We start from the raw sequence: 20,770 nt of genomic DNA, 5'->3' as shown, positions 1-20,770 counted from the left end.
GGTGACACTTGTATACTGTGTATATACCCTTCTCTGCCTGCTCTAAAGTTAACCGAGTGGTTGCATGTGCTCGTGGAGTTTCTAGGGCAGGGAGGACTGCCTGTCAGCTCCTCGACTGCCTGCAGGATTTTCTTTGCTTCTGTAGGCTTCAGCAGGCCAAGTCTCAGTGCCACAGTTCTGGTATGTGTGTAGCTTGGGCACTGGCATCACTCAGAAGCAAAGCACACTAGTAGTGTCTGTAGCATAAGGACTTTTCACTTTAAAAGTCACCAACTACTTTGGCAAGGGTACCATTCTCACGCTGTGAAGTGCCCTCTGCATTGTGTAGTGCAAGGAAGTGAATCAGTTGAAAAGAACACCCTCCTCTTTGTTTTCTTTTGGATTCCCCCTCATTCCCACCCAAAATTATTTCTGTTCTGGATCATTTCCATGACCCACTTCTCTACAAGGCCACACAAATGGCTTAAACCACCCTGCCTTTATACTCCATAGCATAAAGAGTGCTTCCTAGGGGCCAGAAAATCAAGGCTACTGTAGCAGAAATAGAGTATAGTGAGAGTGCAACCATACTGACACAGCTGGGTTTATCCTGGAATAATAAACCCACCCACTACCCTGTATATTGAGCTAAACAGTGAAAGGACAGTTTTGCTAGTACAAGTGCATCTATGTTGGAGGCTTCTGCCAGCATCCACCATGCTATAATACAAACATAGATGTCTGTGTGTGGGACCTGACCATAGAAATGTATCTCTACCAGCTTTAATTGATTTTAGCTAGGAGCTAACTGGCTCCAGAAGAACTACTTATAGCTTAACATTTCTGTTGAAAATGTACCATTTAGTAATTAATGGGTTTGGAAAGCAGCCAGAATCTTTCAATCTAATCCAGTTTAAGAAAAAGAAATCAATTTACTCTTCTTTTTTTTTTTTTTGAATGGTAAATATAATGAAATATTTTACAACAAATCATGGTTAAAAATAGCCCAGTTGCACCAGCTGTCATGTAGGATAAATCACTTGCATCAGGACATGATCTTTGTGATTTGTGGTCTATGGAAATAAGCACAGGGTTTTGCTCCACATTTTGTATTCAGGCAAAGTTCCCTGCAGACTTCAATGGGAATTTTGCCTAAGCAATAACAGCAAAATTGGTCCCATGTGAAAAAAATGATCACTGGGGAAAATTAAGAGATTTTTCTTAAAGGCACAGATGGCAGTTAAGGATTTTACTTTAATTGGCTTTTTACATGAGTGGAGACCCCTCTACTCTTGTACCTTTAGAAGAATACTTCTCATCACTCTGAAGAAAGAAATGTGTGATGGTTGTGGATAGTCACTTCCTGCGAGGGACAGGGACAATGTGCTCCAGGGAGGTGAAAGGGTGCTGCAGTGGGATGTGAAATAGATGAAACAAACACCAAGATGGAGTGATGAGAGCTTCCTTTACTCTTATTCTGTGAGTAGTTTACTTCTTGTGGCAGCACTGTCTGTGTGAGAAGGGAGAGGGGGCAAAAGGAGACAAATGCAGCTGGGTGAAGGAGCAGCTGCAGAACTTCCAGGGATTTAAGAATGCTTGAGGGGAAAATAAACAAGTGTTAAAGCTTTTCTGGGGCATGGAACGAAATAATATGGGCAAAGTGGCCTCGAAAACTCTACTTAGTGTTTCAGTGCATCACATTGAAAATTAATTGCAAATAGATCCTTAGGTTTTCACTTTGCTTAGCATGATCATAGGTGGATACTAAGAGCATTAACAAAACAAATCTGAGAAAGTTTCTTAAGATCAAGGTTATGGTGAACACTGCTTGGTTTTGGATGTAGTTTGTTTTCTATGCATTTTCCTTGAATCAATCTGCTGACATTTTCAAAGATTTTTTTTCACACGGGCACAATTCAGTGCTAAAGGTACATCGCAGTGATTGCTAAACTAAGACTTAAGATGCAGCACAGGTAAGGTTGTAATTGAAAATTTCACTTACCTCACTCTTATGAGAATGATGATAGTCCCTGTTAGGAAACTATTCTTTTGTTAAGACAGCTTGGTCCTGACAGTTGGGACTGATTAGAACCAGATACCAAGTGTTGGAGTCAAGAAAAGCCAAATGCAACTGCTGAAAAGGTCAAAGATAGTAGGAAGGACTGAATGAAGAGATGTGGCCAGAGATCAAGCAAGGAATCCATACTGCAAGAGGCATGAAGTGGCTAGAGCAATTGCAGACTGGCAGCAATGGAAACTAAGAATCAGGACTAAGAATGCAGATGATAGGAAAAAGTAATTGAAGCTAAGTAGGCAGGATGAGAAAAGGAGGAAAAAAGCAAACCAAATTTAGTGTAGCTTAGCCAAAGGTCATGTTGATCAGCCAAAGTCAGCATGTTGATGGCTTTGTATTTATAAGTGTGGTTAAACTGCCAGCCCTTAGTTTCCCCTGTGATGAGCCTCCCTTGGTACACCTTTGATCCTGGCAAAATCTGACTGAGAGGAACCCTGTCTCATTTGGTTGTCTCTCTCTTCCCATTCACTGGGATGTAGGGTTTGGGTACAGGAATGTAGGTTCATACCATGCTCCCCTTGGCTAGATGTCAAGAATTTCTAGGTTTAAGTCCTTCACTTCTGGTTTTAATTTCAGAATTTTTAGCTCTTGTGGAGTTTCCATTCATAGAACTCTTAATCTGTGGCCTGGAGGTCAGATATAAAAATCTGTCATGGAACTGCATTCTCAGCAGCAGCTTCAAAAGACCAAGGGGGTAGTGCATTCAAAATGAAGAAACTTGCCCTTTTTGACCCTCATAAGTGTAAATAATTACAAAAAGGTTCCTGTATCAAGTCAGGTGTTAGCAGATTCAGAGCTGGAAACAACAGGGTTTCCTTTTCTTGGAGAGCCTTCCTCCTTCATTAGCCAACCAAGCAGAGATTGAGTCAATACCACTGAACTGGATTAGATCAATTTGTCCCCAAGCTTCCCTTTCTTCAGGGACAGGCAGACAGGATTTCTCAGTCACTAAGTGGCCAGTTAGGATCTTAAATGAATATTCTCTTGCTCTTGAAAGCCCTTTGTGTCTCTGCTGCCTGCAGTCCTCAGGCCTTGCAAATCCACTTGTCTTTGAGCCTGAAAGGGCTTGTCATCCATCCCCGTGGCAAAGAAGCCTCCTGCAGAGGTCTGCCTTCTCCCTGTTGTACAGTGTGTGTGCTTTCAGCCTACTTACAGCATGGCCAGGCAGAGGTTGTGGTACCCGACAACTCTTGTAAGACTGAGTAGTTGCAGAATGTTCATCATCTTTTTTCCCAGTGTGCAAATGCCACCACAGGTCAAGTAAATATCTCCCTGTCTTTATGTCTATTTATGTTTATATGTGTGTGAGCACATACATTTACATGAATAAATTGAGTTCATTGACATGCTATGTAAAGAAACCTTGCACGAGTTTTGAAGAAATTGAAAGCGGGTGCAAGTAATTTGCATCTACCAGAATCCTGTGTGGTTGTAAAATCCAGAAAGGCTGTGGACCAAAGGAGATGGGGAGAGGGGATTTGCAGCTACTATGAGGAATGAATGGTTCTCCACTGCTAGCTGTCTGGAGACCAGTAAGACAGATGTAGACCTCTGCAACATGAGAGCACAGATACTAATTTGTGGAGGTGCACATATTTGTACTGATTAGGGCCCTTTTATAACTAATGAGTGAAAGCCACTCACAGTTTCATTAAGGTTGTCATTAAATATTTTTAAAGATCATAGCACTGTTCTGTAAGAAAATTGGGGTGGGAGGAGGGAAAGGGAAAACAGACAAACAAGAAACAAACAACATAGATTACATGGGAGTTCTGATCCAGCTCTTCTGTCATCCCTGCAGAAAGTCCTGTGATTGTTTCTGTAGGTGCTTTTTCCTGGGTTGATGCTGTCTGGCTGTGGAGGCAGATGAGAGGCTTTTCTGTGCTTTAACCAGGAGTGGAACTGTCAGTCTTGCAGAGGTCATGATATTCCCCCAGTGACCTTTCCACAGTGCTACTGGAAGGAAAAATAGACATTTCCTTCCATAACTGATGGAGATGTGGTCCCCAGGAACCTTGGTGCAAGAGTAATAAATGTAGAAACTGCTAAAAGGTGCAATAACATACCTAATCTGGAAGATTATTGTATCTGAGTGAGTTTGATTACTGAAAAGAACCATGTGGTGACAATATAGCCAAGTGTTTCATGCTTGTGGATTAAAATTCATTGTCTCCAAATTGCTTATGAAGTTGTAATGGATTTACAGTGATGCCTTTATTAAAGTAACATGGAAAGAAGTCCGACTGGGCAATTTCTCTGTTTTTGCTGCATGACTTGGGGCAGATAGGAAGGGTATGAAATTCTGGAGGAGTATTGGAAACAAGAGGCTATTGTGTGACAAAACTCTCCAGTTGATGAAAATCAAAGAATTCCCCAATTACTGCACAGGCACAGCTATTCTTAAGGTATCCTTCAAGGAAGAAGAAAACAGAAGCAGAGCTGCAGGCTGGCCTCTGGGCTAGGGACAGAACTCCCCTTCCAGAACTGCCTCCAGTTCTTCTTGTACTGTAGGTACTTCCTTTCCAGATCTTTTTACCTGACAAAAAGAAAAATCCTCCGTATCTTCAGACCCTCTTCAGTCTTTGTAATCCTTCTTAAACCACCTTTTTGAAATGGTCTCTCAGAGATGTTATGTGGAATCTTCACTACCCTGTTTCACAGGGTTGCAAGAGGTGTGCTGGGGTGTGCACTGTTACAGTGAGCAGTGAGTTACTAGTGGATATGAGGGAGAGTTTTAGGAGCAGGCTTTTTTCACGCTACAGTTCCAATGTTAGTGTTGGCCACTGCTGCATGAAGGAGGTCACAACTTTTGGCAATGTGTGTAGGTGGCTATCCTGAGTGCTCTTGAATGTGAGGTAATACTGATATTTCAGTCTGAGGGTAGTAAATCTGCAGGAAGTATTCTTGTGTTCTGTAGGCGAGGTCTTATTTGTGTGCTAGCACTGATTTTAATGTGAACATCTGTTACTTTATTCCATGAACATAGTTTCTGTTATTAGTTTTAGAAATAAAATAAACTGTAACATTGGAATCAAGATTTATGCAAGAGAAAAGTATGCCTGCAATTTAGGAAAAGAGGAAGAATGAAATGGCATTTAACAATGGGGCGACACATTCTGTGAGCATTCAGACATCTTCCATTTGACTGGCTTTTGCACAGGGAGTGAATGCTTTTGCTTTGTGTCCAGGCGGTAGGTTTGGGAGAGAGAAAGCAGAACTGCAAATATTCTGAAAGGAGGAGCTATAACACAGATAGATCCAGTTCAGGGGGAAAAAAAAAAAAAAAGGAAATGTTTTCTTCCAAACCATTACATTCACAAATTCTAGATGACCATAAAATCGTGTAGTTTCAGCCTGAATGATTTTCAAACAGAATGCTTCTTTCTGGAGTGCACATCTCATATCAATATAAGTAAAACAGCGTAAATGTCGTGCTTGATCTGCCCAAGGAGCGTAGTTTTGTTCTCGTGCGACGGGAGCAGGTGGTGGGAGGTTGTTTTGATGAGGTTAAGCAGCTCCTCCCCTCTTTCCCCAAGCAGCAGGCTCATCTGCGTCAGCAGTAATTGTGTGCCTTGCACTGCTTTTCAGTGAGGGTGAGTGCAAAAGATACATCAATATGAGGTATCAAACTGAGGTTTAGATGTTCTTCTTAAGTGGCTGCTCATTTCCTTCAGCCATAACATGGGCTAAAGGTTAACTTACACATTCTCCGTGGAAGAACAATTTCTTTTTTGGCAAGGGAGACGGCGGGGGGGAAAGGTGTTGCTTCATATTCTTTCCTACCTATAGACTGTATGTGGTGTACAGTGCCGTTCACGCAGATTTTTTTTCCTACTGGATTATTTGCTAATCAGACTTCAGAGCAGTGGAAATAAGAGAGACCGTTGCCTGGCCGGGAGGTTCAGCCGAGCCCCGCGGCTGAGGACGGAGGCAGCTGCCGCCCCCCGGCGCCCGGCGTGTCCCGCGGCCGCCCGGCCATGGCCCCGGCGCTGGCCCCGGCGCGGCGGAGCTGTCCGCGGTGCTAGGATGCCGGCTGCGCGGGGGCCAGGGCAGCCGGATTGCGGCAGGAGAGGAGCCCCGCAGTCCTGCTAGCACACGAAGGTAGGCTTGCTCTTTGTTTGAGAATCACTGATTAATCAACAGCAGCATCAACAGACTAAGGCAGCTGGAGAGAGCAAGCCTGCCTGTAGTCACGGGGGAGAGAGAGAGACGATGCCACAAGCAAGGCTGCTTCAGACCTTCTGTATCTAAGTGGCAATGAGAGCGAGCGTCTTTCCTGCTGCAAGAAGCCATTTGGATAGGATGTTTGCTGTTCCTTATATTCCATTCTTTTTGTCTCCACAGAGCATATTCAAATGAGGCACCTTAGAAATCTCTGTGTTAGTGCATATGATGGTGCTGTAATCTTCTATGTTGTAAAGTGGGTAAAAATCATCCAGTTTCTTCTCTGCTGGACCTCGAAGCAGGGTGTTGTTTATACTCTCCCGTTATCTGTACCCTCTCTTCTCTGAATGTGGATTTAAAGAAGCAAGCACCTGTCTTCTCTTGCCACTGCATTTTTTAAAAGCCAAACTTTCCATGCCATTTTAATCGTGTGTTAAGAAGATCTGTAACATAACACACCGACTTATAGTGATGTCGAATTCTACAATCTGGGCAATTTTGCCAACAGGATTTAATGCACTTTAACTGAAGAAAACACTGAGCCTAACTGCAAATCTGTTTCTTATGGTGCTGAAATATCCCTTCCAACTGCACTGAGATAACCACAGGAAAGGGCTTTTACAGGCAAAAGTCACCTTTGATTATTGCACTTAGCAGTCCCCGGGGACTTAAATTTTGGTACGTACATATTTTAATACATTATATGAGCATGCTAATAAAATACAGTTCTAATTATTTCATTTTGTAATTTTTTTTTATTCTAATGAGTAGTCAGAATGTATAATGATGAAGTTGCATGTGTTTTTAGGTGGTATTAAGCCATTGCTAAACTAAAAGCTGAAGTATATTTTACTGGTTTTGTGTACTTCACATGTTGATTGTGCTTGTAATAGTGGCATTTTGCATCTGGACTTTTTTTCCACAAAAAGGATGATTAAATAGTTAAAAACATTCTTTGCTATTTTCTGATGAATTAATTCAAATAATTTCTAATATCTATGTTAGTTGCTTATCAGACATCCTGCACCATTAATATTTTACAGCATCTTAATGTGATGCTGGTGGTAGTGAAATCTCCATTTCATTTTCTTGAGGAGGAAAAAAAAATACAGCCATGAGCAAGAAGGTCATTCTTTCTTCTGAGTTCAAATGCACTTCTGTTCACATGTAGAATGTGTGTGTATGTATGTCTCTGTGTGTTGCGTAGTTTTATTTCTTCTTGTTGTTCATAAGTGTCCCATATAATATTTGGATGATAACATTCATAATTGCACTGAAGTGTTGGCCATTCTGAATCTCAGTTTGTAATTGTCCAACATCTATGTGGTTAAGAGGAAGCATTGTTTTCTTCAGGGGATAAAAGTGGTGAAAGTGTTGCTGTATTGCAAAGTAAACAACAGCTCTTTACGTTCTGAAGTCATAGAGAAGTCATTGCTAGCAAAGACCATTTTTCTTTTCAAAAGGTGCTAGCAAGGGAGCTGAAATTCAGGGCTTGGTGGTTTGTTTTTTTGTTTTTTTTTTTTTTTTTTTGTTGTTTTTTTTTTTTTTTTCAGTTCTTTAAACTACAGGGAGAATAACTTACCCTGTGAAGGGTGGGCCCTCTATAGAAATGGGCTATTTCTTTAAACCCATGCAGTAGCATTCTCATTCTACTGAAGGAGCCACTTTTAACCTCTTTAAGTGAAGGGTTTAACACTACTTAGCTTCAGTGATTTTACCCAGGTGCTAGAGCTCATGCTGTACAGTATAATTAGAACAGGGTGTATAATCTGTAATTCCCATCAAAAATACAAAGTATATTTTATACTTCCAAGTGAGTGTAGTGGGTTTTTTCTTTAAATATCTGCATAAAAAGTTGCCAAATAGTATACAGTAGGAAACTTGCAACCTATTTCTAAAGGCTTTTCCTCTTTGACATTAGAGTTTAATGCATCACTGTGTGTGAAAACAGTAATGCCAGCTCATTGTAACAAATGAGTGGGGAACGCAACTCTGAAAAGCATGTCTTAGCAATTTGTTTCATCACATTGGTTATTTCAAAGCTCACTTCTTATAAGGCACAGTTATAAGAGAGTTCTGCAAAGTAGTCTCTAGTATGTTTTTCCATCACTGAATTTTTCTTGGTTGCAGTGAAAGTATTCTTTGTACACCCAACACCATTAGGTCCTTATTAGTGCTGCTGTGGTCAGCAGTTTGTGAAAATTGGATATGGCTGGTCTGCCTACTTTGCTTGTACTGCCTTGCAAGCAACTAAAATGCAACAGCTCAAACTCAAGTGTTGAATGGCTGATTACCATCCCATCCTTGATTTGTACAGAATATGATATACTAAATTTAGAGGAGGGAATTGACAGGTAATGTGAAAGCAGATGTGTTCTCAAAGAGAGGAGGCAGTATTTGGAAGGGGGATAGGCAGGAGAAGTGTGTAGACCCCTTAAAAATTAAGGGTTGGACTCAGGACTTTGGGCAACTGCACTCTCGTGTTTCCAGGCTTTATTCTCCGATGTTAAAATTGAAAAAATCCTTCTGGTTTGGAAGAAAGCAATCAGTGCCTTTGTCATGACTTCAAAAAGCTTCTTCAGTTTAATGTCAGTGTTGCCAATTTTCAATGCAGCACAGCTGCAGCTTAGGGCTGTCAAGCATGCTGAAAAGCAACTGATATTTTGGGGATCCTCTTGTGAATAAGAGGGAGAACTGCATGTCTGAATATTAACGTACAGAACTGCTTTGATACTGTGATTAAATCGATTGCTCCTCATATTCTGAATTCAACGTTTTTGCACACTGATCGTATGAAAAGGAGGTGGTTTGGGGTTTGACCAAGAATGCTGTATGTTTGGCATCAGAGCAAACAGTTAAATTAGAAGTAAGACATGCAACAGTCTTGTGAAGCACAATGCTTTATTCTCCTATAGAATTTGTGTCTGAATCAATACAAAGATCTTGAATTCAGTTATGTAAATATTGCTAGGCAAACCAGTAAGGGGACTGCTTGCCCTTGACAATAAACCAGATACGCTGGCAGGGAAGAAAAAAACATTCTTGCTTGCTTTACTCCTCCCTTGCTGACAGCAGACTGCATGGGCCTTGGCAGCGTGAGCTGCTCCATGCTCCTTTGCCAGCGTCCCTCTGATTTGGGGGTGCATGGAGGGGCAGGTGCCGGTGAGCATGACTGGATTTTTTTGTCTCAGTGAGGTTTCACATAGTTTTAGTTTGACCTTTTAAGAGGCGAAGTTAACATGTTGGAGAATTCCTTCTTTGTGTCCTTGCACTCAAGCAAATTTCTAAAAATGTTTGTGTTCAGTGAACAGTGGCAACAAAGTTCCTCCAATCAGTTTCTGTCGACTTCTCAGCATCTTGGCTTCAATGCTGAAATCCAGGGCTTTTCTTTCTCCCCACTGTCTCATCCTGTTCCAATGAGGAGGGGAAGAGAAAGGAGTGTCAAAAGAATTTCCCAGAGCAACTCCCAGTTATAATTTTCCAGGGCTGCTTGGTTTCTTAAAGCAAAATACAATAAAAACAACTTCATTGTGAATACATAGGTGGCCCTGTATGGTCCTTGTTACCAGCTAACAAAATACCTGGCCACAGTGTTTGTGGTAGGGCTACCAAAATGGTGGTGCCCCACCTACAGCTTACATTACTTATTTAACAACTTGCATTTGTGTATTTTTAATCAAATATAAATGTACTCAAACAGAACATTTGCTTGTACCTGTATCTGCCCTGGCAGATGGTTCAGAATTCCTCACTGCCTGGGTTTACCAGTCAACAGAACCTTTGCTCAGAAGCTGATCAGTGCTGTCCGCGCATTTTTCAAGGAGAGTAACAAGCAGTGCAGGGGCTCAATGGGCCACTTGTACTGGTTGGAACCCATTGCGGTTACAGTGCACATTTGTTACAGTAACATAGTATCTCTGAAGCAGCATTAATATCTGTAAATAAAATTCGTCCTAATGTGCTGTACAAGGAATACTAATACTGTAAAAATGTTTACAGTAATTAGGCTTTTTGCCCCAGCTGTTTGCATTTTTATTCCCTGCTTAAGTGTACCATGCACAACTGTCCAATATTCGTAAATGCAATGAGGCTGTAAAATACCATGCATGCAGAAGATACATGGGGTTTGATCCAGAAGATGCTTCCTTACTTGTCTAGATACCTTTTAAAGTTAGTGCCATAAGAACTGATTCAAGGTTTTGAAATATCTGGAAGTTCCCCAATGGTACCTCCAGGAGTATTCCAAATCGAATTCGGTGTCAACGAGCATGCAAGCGTCAACAGTCACAGGAGGAGTTCAGTACCTACAGTTGCTCAGTACTGTTGCAGAATTGGATTTTTGTTAGGACAAAGAGTGTATCTTTATCTATTTATTAAATATTGTGCAATTTTTTGTCGTTCTGCATGTGTTTAGTAATAGACAACACCAGTGATAAACCAATATATAAAGCATCTGGTCAGTGTGGGCAGCAGAATAAAGGCTTTTTTATTTTAGACTTTTCCCAATTGGAATGACTTTATCATCTCATATGAAAAATAAATTCCATAATAAAAGGAGATTCAGTCTATCCTTAAGCATCAGCTGATTTTTGACTTCCAAAAAGAAAGGTTAACAATAAGGAAAAAAATGCAGTATTGTTGTCATAAAAGATAATGTGAAGCAGATCAAGTTCTATATCTCTTGAGGGGGAGAAATGGATCAGAACTTCATTTATTTAAAGCCTGCTAAACATATCTTCAGTATAAAATTTTATATTATTTGTATTTCAGGAGTAAAATCAGATTGCTATGGGGTTTCTCTGTTGTATGGAGTTATCCAAATTTAATTCAACATATGCATAATGTAGGCTTTACTGGAAGTCTGAAATAGAAAATATAGTGAAATAGCCATCCACTGGGGAAATGGCCCAGATTTTAACCATCAAGAAGCAGATACTGTTTAAGGAGTTTGAAGACAGTGGAGTTAGAGCTGTCTGTGATGCTAGTACTACTTGTAATTGGGTAGCCTTCATGCTTCACACAGAGACTCCCAGAAAGGGTCTATGATCTAAAACAGGGGTGTCAAACCTAGAAGTAGTTACGTTTATACAGTCCTAAAATGACATTTGGCCCTTTGAAGGCAACCACGAGGCTGATGTGGCCTCTGGTGAAAATGAGTTTGATACCCCAGTTCTAAAATGTTGACTACTGAAGCATAAATAACATTGATAGAAGCTGTTTAGCTCTTTGTCAGCTTTCCGATTGACTCCTTTACAGACACTGTACCACTTACAGTGAATATATAGGATGACTCAGTGCGTATTCCAGCCCAGTAGAGTTCCAGCCACTTCCAATGTGAAAGCTGTGTGAAATTACATGCGTGCATGTTGGGCTGCACTAAGACCTCCTGCCCTGGTTTTACCTTGCAGGAACTAGTAGGAGATACCTATACCCCTGCCTGAAAATACTTTAAGATCAGTTTAGTGACCCTGAACATCAGCCTTATGTTCATGTTCAGGCTTAGCTGATAGACAAGTTTGTCTTGGGAGGTGGAAGAAGTGATAGGAGCTGACCCTTTGCATCCTCTGAATCTTCATTATTTTAATAGCCAGGTTACCACTGTACAGAAATAGTTTTGATATAGAGACACAGAAAACAAGGGGAAAAAAATACTGATGTGCTTTTAAAATATTAGCTGCCTGAAACCAGCTGCTTGTTGCCATTGCAGCTTCAAGTGATCAAAGCAAAAAAAAAAAAAAAAAGTCAAGGGTGGAAAAATATAAAAATATTTCTCTCTTTTCATCCCTTGCAGATTGCATACTGCATGGATGTGAAGGCATTTTACTCACATGTTCAGGGTTGTGCCTGAAGGCCCAGAGTGGATTGCTAGAATCTATAAGATTTGGTTTTTTTAATCAGTACTTACTCTGATAGGAATTTTGCTTGTCCAGCGGTATAATAAACATAAAGAATATAGCAGTGTATTAAGAAATGAAAGAAAGATCTTGTTGCTGATTACCAGGGGCTCTGCCTCTAAAATCTGCTTGCAGACAGGATACTTGTCATCTATTCAATAAGATCACTTCTAGTTGCAACGCTGGCATCGTTCTCAGGCTAATTCCGAGAAGTCACACCACCCTTCTTCAGGGAAGGGAGGGATGTTCTAGCAGGGAAGCAGCCAACATGCCTTGGAGAGCTGAGTTCAGCTGCCAGGTCTGCCGGTGTCTCAGTCATTCTGCATCAAGTCCCTGTTTGTAAGATGAGGACCCCCCCCTCACAGGGCTGGGTGAGGATAATAATGCTCAATATAGTAATGTCTCAGGACCTTACAGTAATCAGTATTTAAAAGAATATGATGGCACAATTCTGTTTTATCAAAGTTTTATTTTACTTTTTTAATAAGTAGTTAATCCAGTTGTATAGAATCTAGATAGCCAGTATGTTTCTTGAAATTATATCTTGCCTTTGGTCACCTCTAGTATTTAGTGATGTGTCTAGACACCAGAGCCTTTCTGAGAACTTTTAGGCTATCTGCCATGGAGCCAGGAGTGATCTGGACATCCAAGTATGTCTGTGCTCCATTGCTGCATTAGCTGGAGGTGCTGCAAACCCAAGTGTCTGTCATACCTGTGGAAGAAATATGGGAACTTGGAGAACTCAAGGGCTTAAGGGTCCTGAAGGTCCCAGTTCAGCTGGGGTTTCTTGTTCATTCTTGGAGCTTCAAGCTAACAAGCTGTCAGGCAACAGATGACCAGGGCTTATGGGCTCATGTCTACATTACTAAGAAATATAGGAGACTACTTCACAATATTTCTTTCCAGATTTTGAACCTGAAGAAAATTTAGAACTTTTTTGTTCCAAAAAATGGAACTTTTTTTCTTTTTTTTATTACCTGAACTTTGGAATATCGTGCAGAATAGTAACTTTGTCTGGTGATCTGCTCTGCTGAAACTTTATCTAAACTGTGAAAAGGACCTGTTGTCCTGGGATAGAAACCTTGTCCGTCCAGTTCAGACTGAGATTTGGGGAGGTCAGTGTCATTGCAACTGAAGGGTGTTAGGAAAACAGAAGGGGTGAGAGAAAACATTTTTGGGATTTGAACGATATATAACTGGATGAATCTGCATCACTTGGAAGAACAGACTTTTGGTTTTTATCTCCTCTTGTCTTGAGTAACATTCTGTGTTCTGTAATGCTTTGCTTATTATCCTTTAGATAGGAGAAAGTCTAAAAATTTGTCCTTTACTGAGATGTTAATTACAGTTGACAAAATCTTGCTGTCATAAACCATAAGCTGTTTTCCTACTGAATGAGGTATTATGTGTTTTTCAACCTGCAGGAAACATTGCTTTCCTTTGTTCATTATCTCCGGCAAGATGATGAGTTCTAATCAGGAGGAGGTCACTTTGGGCGCTTTTCTCCAGTATATTGAAGATATGGGGATGAAGGCCTATGATGGCTTGGTTATACAGAATGCATCAGACATTGCTCGAGAGAATGATCGCATGAGGAATGAAACAAACCTGGCTTACTTGAAAGAAAAGAGTGAAAAACGCCGAAAACAAGAAGAAGCAATAAAACGGTAAATATTTTTATAAAATATAAGTGGTCTGGCAAAGTGAATGAGCGGTGAGGGGCTCAGTTCCAATATGGTAAATGTGTTAGACCGGTTGATTTCTAAGCAGCTTGCTGGTAAAAGCAGTACAGACCATTGGCCCATGTGAGGCTGCTAATTGCATGTGTTTACATTGTGTAGGCACAATACTGAATGGTTCTGCCTCCTGCAATGGAAGAGAGTATTCCCATCCAAATGTACTTAGTTTGAGCTCATGTGGCATCTTCAGCAGGTGTGATTCATAACAAAAAGTTTAGGTGTTTGGAATAGGAGATATTGATCTAGTGGTAAATAAGTCCTTATCCACTCAGTGCTTTTAAATGGACAACATGTGATCTGTGTGAATACAGGTTTTTGTGGGGGCTCTTACAATACAGGAACAGCCTTACAGGTCAAAATAGACTCTCTTTCAGTGGATGTTTTAAATCTGATAAATTTTCAATGCTCTCTAATTGCTGCCTAAGGTTTTACAAAAAGAAGTCTGATATTTGTTATTTTCTCACCATTCTGCATGCTCTGAAGTCAGAAAAATATTGTAATCATTTAAAGGAAAATGGATCAAACCCCCTGATGGGCAGAACCCCATAATGGCTCTTCTTGAGCAATTCCATTGATTTTAATTGACAGTTAATGAGAGGAGCACTCACATGACCTGGCCTCTTGTGCCAATGAATAGCAATGAAATTTCTGCACCCGCTTTGAGAAGAAAAGTAGGTTGAATGGGAGAGACAAGTATTTATTATATACATATTTACATATAAAAAAATTGCATTTTCTCAAAGAGAGGGACAAATTGAGTAATACAGGTAAATCATCCATCCAAATGCTAAATTTTTATATGCAAATGGAGGGCTTGAGCACAAACTGATAGGAGGTCCTTTGTTTTTTTTATTTTTTTTTTTTCTCTCAGCATGAATCTTCTGCATTTCAGTTTAAATTATTAAATGTTATGCTGTGTCTTGGGTACTGTACATCCAGGTATAACAGACATGCTGTGCTGTGAATGTTCCAGCAATGCCTCAGTAGTCTGGTAATTTTGATGGAATGTTAAAAGGGAAAAAAAAGCAGTGCACACAGTTTGGCAGCGGAGAAAGAGGCAGCAACGTAAGGCAAAATTATGGCTGCTTTACATTCCAGGACTGTCACTGTTTATATTTCTGGACTGTCAGTTGTTTGATTGGGGGGATAAGCATGTGAAGTTAAGGTAGATAATGAAAGCCCATGCAAAGTGTATTTTGGTACCTTCTGGACTATAATCTTGTCAACTCAACTTTTAGGTGATCTTTAGTGGGATTCAAACTATCAGAGTCAAAGGCATAGGCTGCTTATAGCAGGAGCTATACTATGTGCCACTTTATGAGAGAAAATGTTTTTCCTTGCAGCAAATTAATGCAGGAGAGTGGTTTTTTGTTTGTTTTGATTTATGCTAAATACACATTTCGTTTCATTCTTACTGTCTTTTAGTATTCATTTCTCTCTTTTGATTACTGAATAGCTACATAAACTGCAAAATTTCCAAGAGGAAAGGGGAGGGAGACTCACCTCAAAATATGTCATAATATGATAGAGAGGGAAGTTATTTTTTAGTTACATTAGGCAGAGGAAGGATTTGAATCCCTCTCATCTGCAAAGTGAGCACATATAACAGTATTAGTCAATAAATTGCTGTTTAGAGTAGAGAGGTGAAGACTACTGACATTGCTGGCTCTTCCCAACTGAGTGGAAGAACTAAACAAATTTGCAAATATTTTGAATTTACTGAGACTTCATTATTTCACTAATTTAGAATTGGTTGGAAAAATTAATTCCCTTGTCCTTGTGGCAACTTCTTCTTTTGATGATAACCTATGTTAAACTGTCAATGTATAGAGATGTATTTAGAACATGGGTTTCAGAATTGACAGCTAATTAGGCTGTGCTCTGGCTATCCTGTAAAGTGATCATAAAGGTCACTGAGTGTCAGAACAGGTTTTGTTATTAATAAGTTTCCTGAGGCATGAGAGAGTAAGTTGTGGACCTACCTGATTCTTTACAGTCTACTAGCCAACCTTCTCTACCTAACTCGAATGGTGGTAACAGTATTTCCTGCCCTGTGGTTGGTTTATGTGGTTTTATTTATTGATCTGGGCAAAGTGATTTGATGAAGAGCTCTGGATAAGTGCAGAGGGTTTAGGGCTGAGCCAAACCATGAAATTCTTGCTCATGCTAAACTGAGATCATTGAGAACAGAGCTCTTCTCCCCAGGTGCAGAGTCAGAAGACACAAGGAAGATTACCAGCAATGTAGTGGCTTTATCTAAGGACAGGATGTATATGTATGTGGATTGGAGGCATCAACAGTTCTTGAATATAGTGCTCTTCTGTGGGAAGCCATGTTTGCAGCGGTCCCCTCTACCCCCTCCCCACTTGGCTTGTCTCAGTAACATTGAGGGGGTCAATGATATCCATCTGAGGAAACAAAGTAGGAAAAACACCTTAGGACATCCTGGAAAATGCTGTGGGTCTTTTTCTTTTTCCTGAGTAAATGTGGAGAGGGAAAAGGAGATATTTGTGATCAACCCTTGACTAGGAAAACTAAAAGCAATGGCAGACTGAGGGAGAACATCTGATTTGAGTAAAGGAAGCATGATGTCTGAAGTCACTTAGGGTGATTGGAATAGAGTCTGCTCCCTGTGGTAACCTCCAGAAATTCATCCATGACCATGTTGTGTGTTGAAACACAGCAGTCAGGAAAGGTAAAGTAGGATTATTGAGTTCTTCTTTGTTCTGTACTGCTTTCCTTATGTCTTTACCTTATTTTGGTGGGTATTTATATTATCCCTAATTCCTGATAGCCTGGCCTAGATAGCAAGTGGTGCACATGTGCAGTGATAACAGTGCTGCCAGTCTGGAGACTACCAACAGCTGAAAACAATCTCCCTAGCAACAAGGGAGCAATCCCCCGCCATTAACTGCAGGTAGATTTTAAGCAGGAGAGGGGGTTCAAGCAAACACTCCTTGTGCTTGTGGGAATCATAATAAAGCACCTCTAAGTCTTTGGCACCCCCTGAAAATTGCCTAATAGTCTGGTTGTTGAATTTTTGAGAAGCTATTCAATTTTCATGTTCAGATGGTCCCTTTTAGAAATAGGTTGATCATGTATGTTAACAACATAGTAATGAGTAATTTATTATCTAATAAAGTGGTGTTATTCACACATAATACTATTCGGAAGCAGCTGTTATTTACCTAAATCATCTAATAACTATGCTGAATGACTTAAAAGTTTATTGAAATCCATTAGTCTGAGCAGTTTGGAAACAAGATCTGAAAAATGACCTAAAAAAAAAAAAGCTGTTTGATTGTGCATTTTGCCTTCCTAAGGATACATTGTGTTGCATTTTTTTCAGTGGCATTGATGTACCTTCAGTGTGATTGCTGTCTCATCGTGTGTGGTTCGTATAGGTTAATTGTGGGGAAAAAATGTATAGATCTATTGTACATTGCAGGGAATACGACACATCGTATTGGATTGAGAAAAAAAAAAAGGCAACTAGTCTTTGTCTGTTCTTGCTGGGCTGAGTCAGCTGATCTGAATTTCTGACCTAATTTTAGTATGGTATTTAGCGATCATGCAGAGAAAATAAGGTTAATGTACTGATCTGTAGCTGAGAGTAAGTCACAATAAATATGTTCGTATATATATTTTTGTACCTAATTTTTAGACCTTTTTTCTTCCATCTTTTATTTGTGTGGTCTCCCTACTTGACCACTGTCTGCTCAGGTGGCTGTGTCCAGACCAAGAAAATACACTGGCATATTGCCCACAGAGCTTATAAATTGCAAATGAAGTTATGAAGCAGTATCATTTTCACTGGCAATAAAGTTGCAGTACTGAGATGTACATTTGCCATGATAAAATATCTTCTGTAAGCAGTGTTTCTGGGAACAGAAGGTAGATTTGCTTCAACGGTTAGGGGTGCCAGGAAAAAGGTGAGTATTTTGAATTTACTTTGGGCATCTGTTAGAATGAGCAGTTGTTTTCTGATTCATCCATAATTGAAATCAATATGTTTAGATACTTTATATCTGTTATGCATAGTCTTGTGGGGATGCTTCATCAGTGCTTTTTTTAGTTGTATAAATATAAAATCTTGGTAAGAAATAAATAATGAACCCTCCTCCTCTTCTGAATGCTGAGACATGCTGCATTAATCATAGGGAGTGTCTGGAGTTGGATATATATGCTTTCAAACTTTTGGCTTCTAGTTGTTAGGCATCATTCAAGCTATTGTTTCTGTTGGGGAAGCTGTTGATTTGTGACACTACGACTGCTCTGGTGTAAAGCTGATGGTGTTAGTGGGCATGAATTTCTACCTGCCAAATCTTGGACTCAGCCATCAAAATATTTATTTCTACTTCTAATGGTTTCCCTTAGTTGTAGCTCACTCCCAGCACCTAAATCCCTCTGTGGAAAACCTTGTTTCTGCTTGTGGAGGGAAGTACCCAGACAGATGCTGTCAAGAGGAGGAGCTTTCAGGAGCACAGTTCAGTGCTAAAGCCAGCAGAAATGGGCCAGCCAGCCAGTGGCAGTTAAGCTCTTGTAATAAAGAAGAAATTGTGATGAACAGCTGTCATCCTAACCTCTCCTTCCTTTGGCAAATCAAATATTGAAGACTAACCCATCGGCAAAAGTAAGATTATATTTTTCTCTTGCTCTGTTTTTTTTTTTTTTTTTTTTTTTTTTTAAGGTTGTGAATGTAATTGAATTCAGGTCTTATCTGTCTGTGGTTTTCTGTACTTCTGTAGTTCCTTCCTCCTCCTTAGGTTCCTTCAGGAACAAGGCATAAGTTATGTGTCCTTCAGCTAAAAGTTAAATGTTATCAAGCGTCGGTGACAGCAAGCAAATATAAAAATATTTCTATGTATGGGATTATTCACTGCCAAAAGCTCCATTCAGCTGAGGAAAAAGTGTGTAATCTTAAAGTATATGGACATGCTGAGGTGTTTCTAGCAAAAGATTTCTACCAGAATCAATAATAATCTAAGGAAAATAATTTCATTTTGAACTTGCTGTGTCTTCAAATCAGAAAAATACTTTAGGTAAAAGAATCCTTAAAGTACTGTTTCTTCTTTTTCTGAACGTTTGTCTGTAGTTGAAATTTTGCGTAGTGAACTACACATTTCTAAATCTGCAGGAATACTTATGCTTGCTAGATTACCATATGCTTACAGCCAGACCTCAAGAAAAAAGTGAAATAATTGCAATAAATATTTCAGATCATGGTGAGGGGCTCAGCTGAAATACCTGCAAGCACATTATTTAGATGTTATAAATTATAAGCTTCTGAACCTATTGTTATTGGTTTGGTTTGTCAATGTGAGGGGTTTTGTGGGGCTTTTTGTATTTTGTGGTTGTTTTGTCTTTAATTCAAATCTGAGTTCACTTAGTACTGTAATTTTTTGATATGAGGTCAGTGGTATGTGCTCCTTTAATCAAAGGATATGTGTTATGAGGAAGCTTAACTGTGGCACTGGTTCTTTTCTTTATTTTCTTTCTGGACATGTTGCATACTCATTTCATGCTAGATTAAGTTATTGCTGTGGTGCTACCTTTATGTGGAAGTGGCTGATGAAATGTTTAGTATGATTTTGAAACCTTTTTCTCATGAAAATAATGTAGGGTCTTTTTTGAAGTTGTGTTGATATAGTAAGAATAGCATTGATAGTTTGATAGCTTTTTTTTCATCAAGAGTAAGTAAAATGGTTGTGCAGTCAGTGACCTCCAAATGTATTTCTGTTGCATTTATAAGTAAACAGATGTGATGATCTAGCCAACAAATCCTCCCTTCCAAATGCTCATATCCATATGGTTGCCTGTATTATTGCCACACAAAATAAACAACAGACACAATGGAAACTATGTTATATTGCTGTTGCTGTTATTCTGAGAAGTTTTATTTTAGGACAGTCATGTAACAAACGTCAATTAAAATTTATCATAGAAGCCAGTAGCCTGCTTGGTAATCCCAAATACCAAGGAAATAGAGCAGAAATCGTTACCAATTTGGTATCTAAATCTTGGTGGTATTTTCAATAAATTTTCTATGATTTTTAGGACTCCTGCCTACAACTTTTACTCTTTTTTGGGAAAGTTACATGATCTCTTCCCCTTCATCATTCCACAAATTGTTCAGACATATACTGGCCCACTGTGTAGCTGGGTACGTTTTTGCTCAGCATTCATTTGCTATATTTAAAAGCATAATTAGAAGTGTGGGGTCGTAGAGAGCCCATACGACTTTTAAAGGATCTACAGACCCCTTTTCTTCATATAAAAATCCAGTCCAAGTGTCTCCGTGCTATCGGTATTTGCAGGTGATCTGGTCACCTGTGTAAAGGAGGGAACTGGCCTTGCTCCAGTTCCATTTGGGTGGGTGTTCACACAGAGGCTGGTGCCTCCTTGCCAGACTGAGTCATTCTGGAGGTGATGTGCTGTACCCCTGGCAGATGCTCCTTGGCACACCCTTGCTGGAAGGTGCTGGGGGCATATGGGTCTCCAGTTTTCAGTCATTCCTTCCCATCCCATTTTTATTTCTAGTTTTCTTCTCATTATCTTTCTTACTCTTTAAGTATAGGGTGTGAGGCCATAATTTGAATTTGGTAGTTAAAATTAACCAGCAGTACCTCTAACCAAAAAGCCTCCCTTAACAAGACAGAGATGCTGGGGAAGTAGATGTGCACAGCCCTCTAGGGTTCTGGTGGTGCTGCTTTTTCTAGTGAGAAGTTTGCATTTGCTTGGAAAATGTCTTGCAGTATATTATGAAATTGCATAATCTAGAGCAGAAACATAAAAAACTGTTACTGTGAAGACTGGATTAAAAAAGAAGGACGACTGTTTTGAAGCATACCCAGGTAGGGTCTTTATAACTAATCCAGGCTGGACTTCATTAATGGAGAAATATATACAGTTAAACAGCA

The 20,770-nt window shown here is 39.8% G+C and overlaps 1 protein-coding gene across 4 annotated transcripts in view; it reads left to right on the top strand.

The window, feature by feature from the left end:
- The first annotated feature begins 5,596 nt into the window (after positions 1-5,596).
- The window catches only part of NYAP2 (neuronal tyrosine-phosphorylated phosphoinositide-3-kinase adaptor 2), a 138,727-nt gene continuing 123,553 nt past the window's right edge, over positions 5,597-20,770 (top strand). The window contains exons 1-3 of one of the 4 annotated variants that reach the window (XM_065074042.1): positions 5,598-6,154; positions 6,398-6,895; positions 13,536-13,778. In XM_065074042.1, the coding sequence (XP_064930114.1) occupies positions 13,573-13,778 (206 nt within the window). In that variant the 5' untranslated portion in view covers positions 5,598-6,154; positions 6,398-6,895; positions 13,536-13,572. Of the gene's footprint in view, positions 6,896-13,535; positions 13,779-18,110; positions 18,484-20,770 lie in introns of those variants that run through there. The other 3 variants (XM_065074043.1, XM_005513091.3, XM_021280331.2) reach the window with 3 other exon arrangements.

This window comes from Columba livia, chromosome 9 (genome assembly GCF_036013475.1).
Source record: "Columba livia isolate bColLiv1 breed racing homer chromosome 9, bColLiv1.pat.W.v2, whole genome shotgun sequence".
In the NCBI taxonomy this organism is placed as follows: domain Eukaryota; kingdom Metazoa; phylum Chordata; class Aves; order Columbiformes; family Columbidae; genus Columba; species Columba livia.
This window is presented reverse-complemented; position numbering and strand designations above follow the sequence as displayed.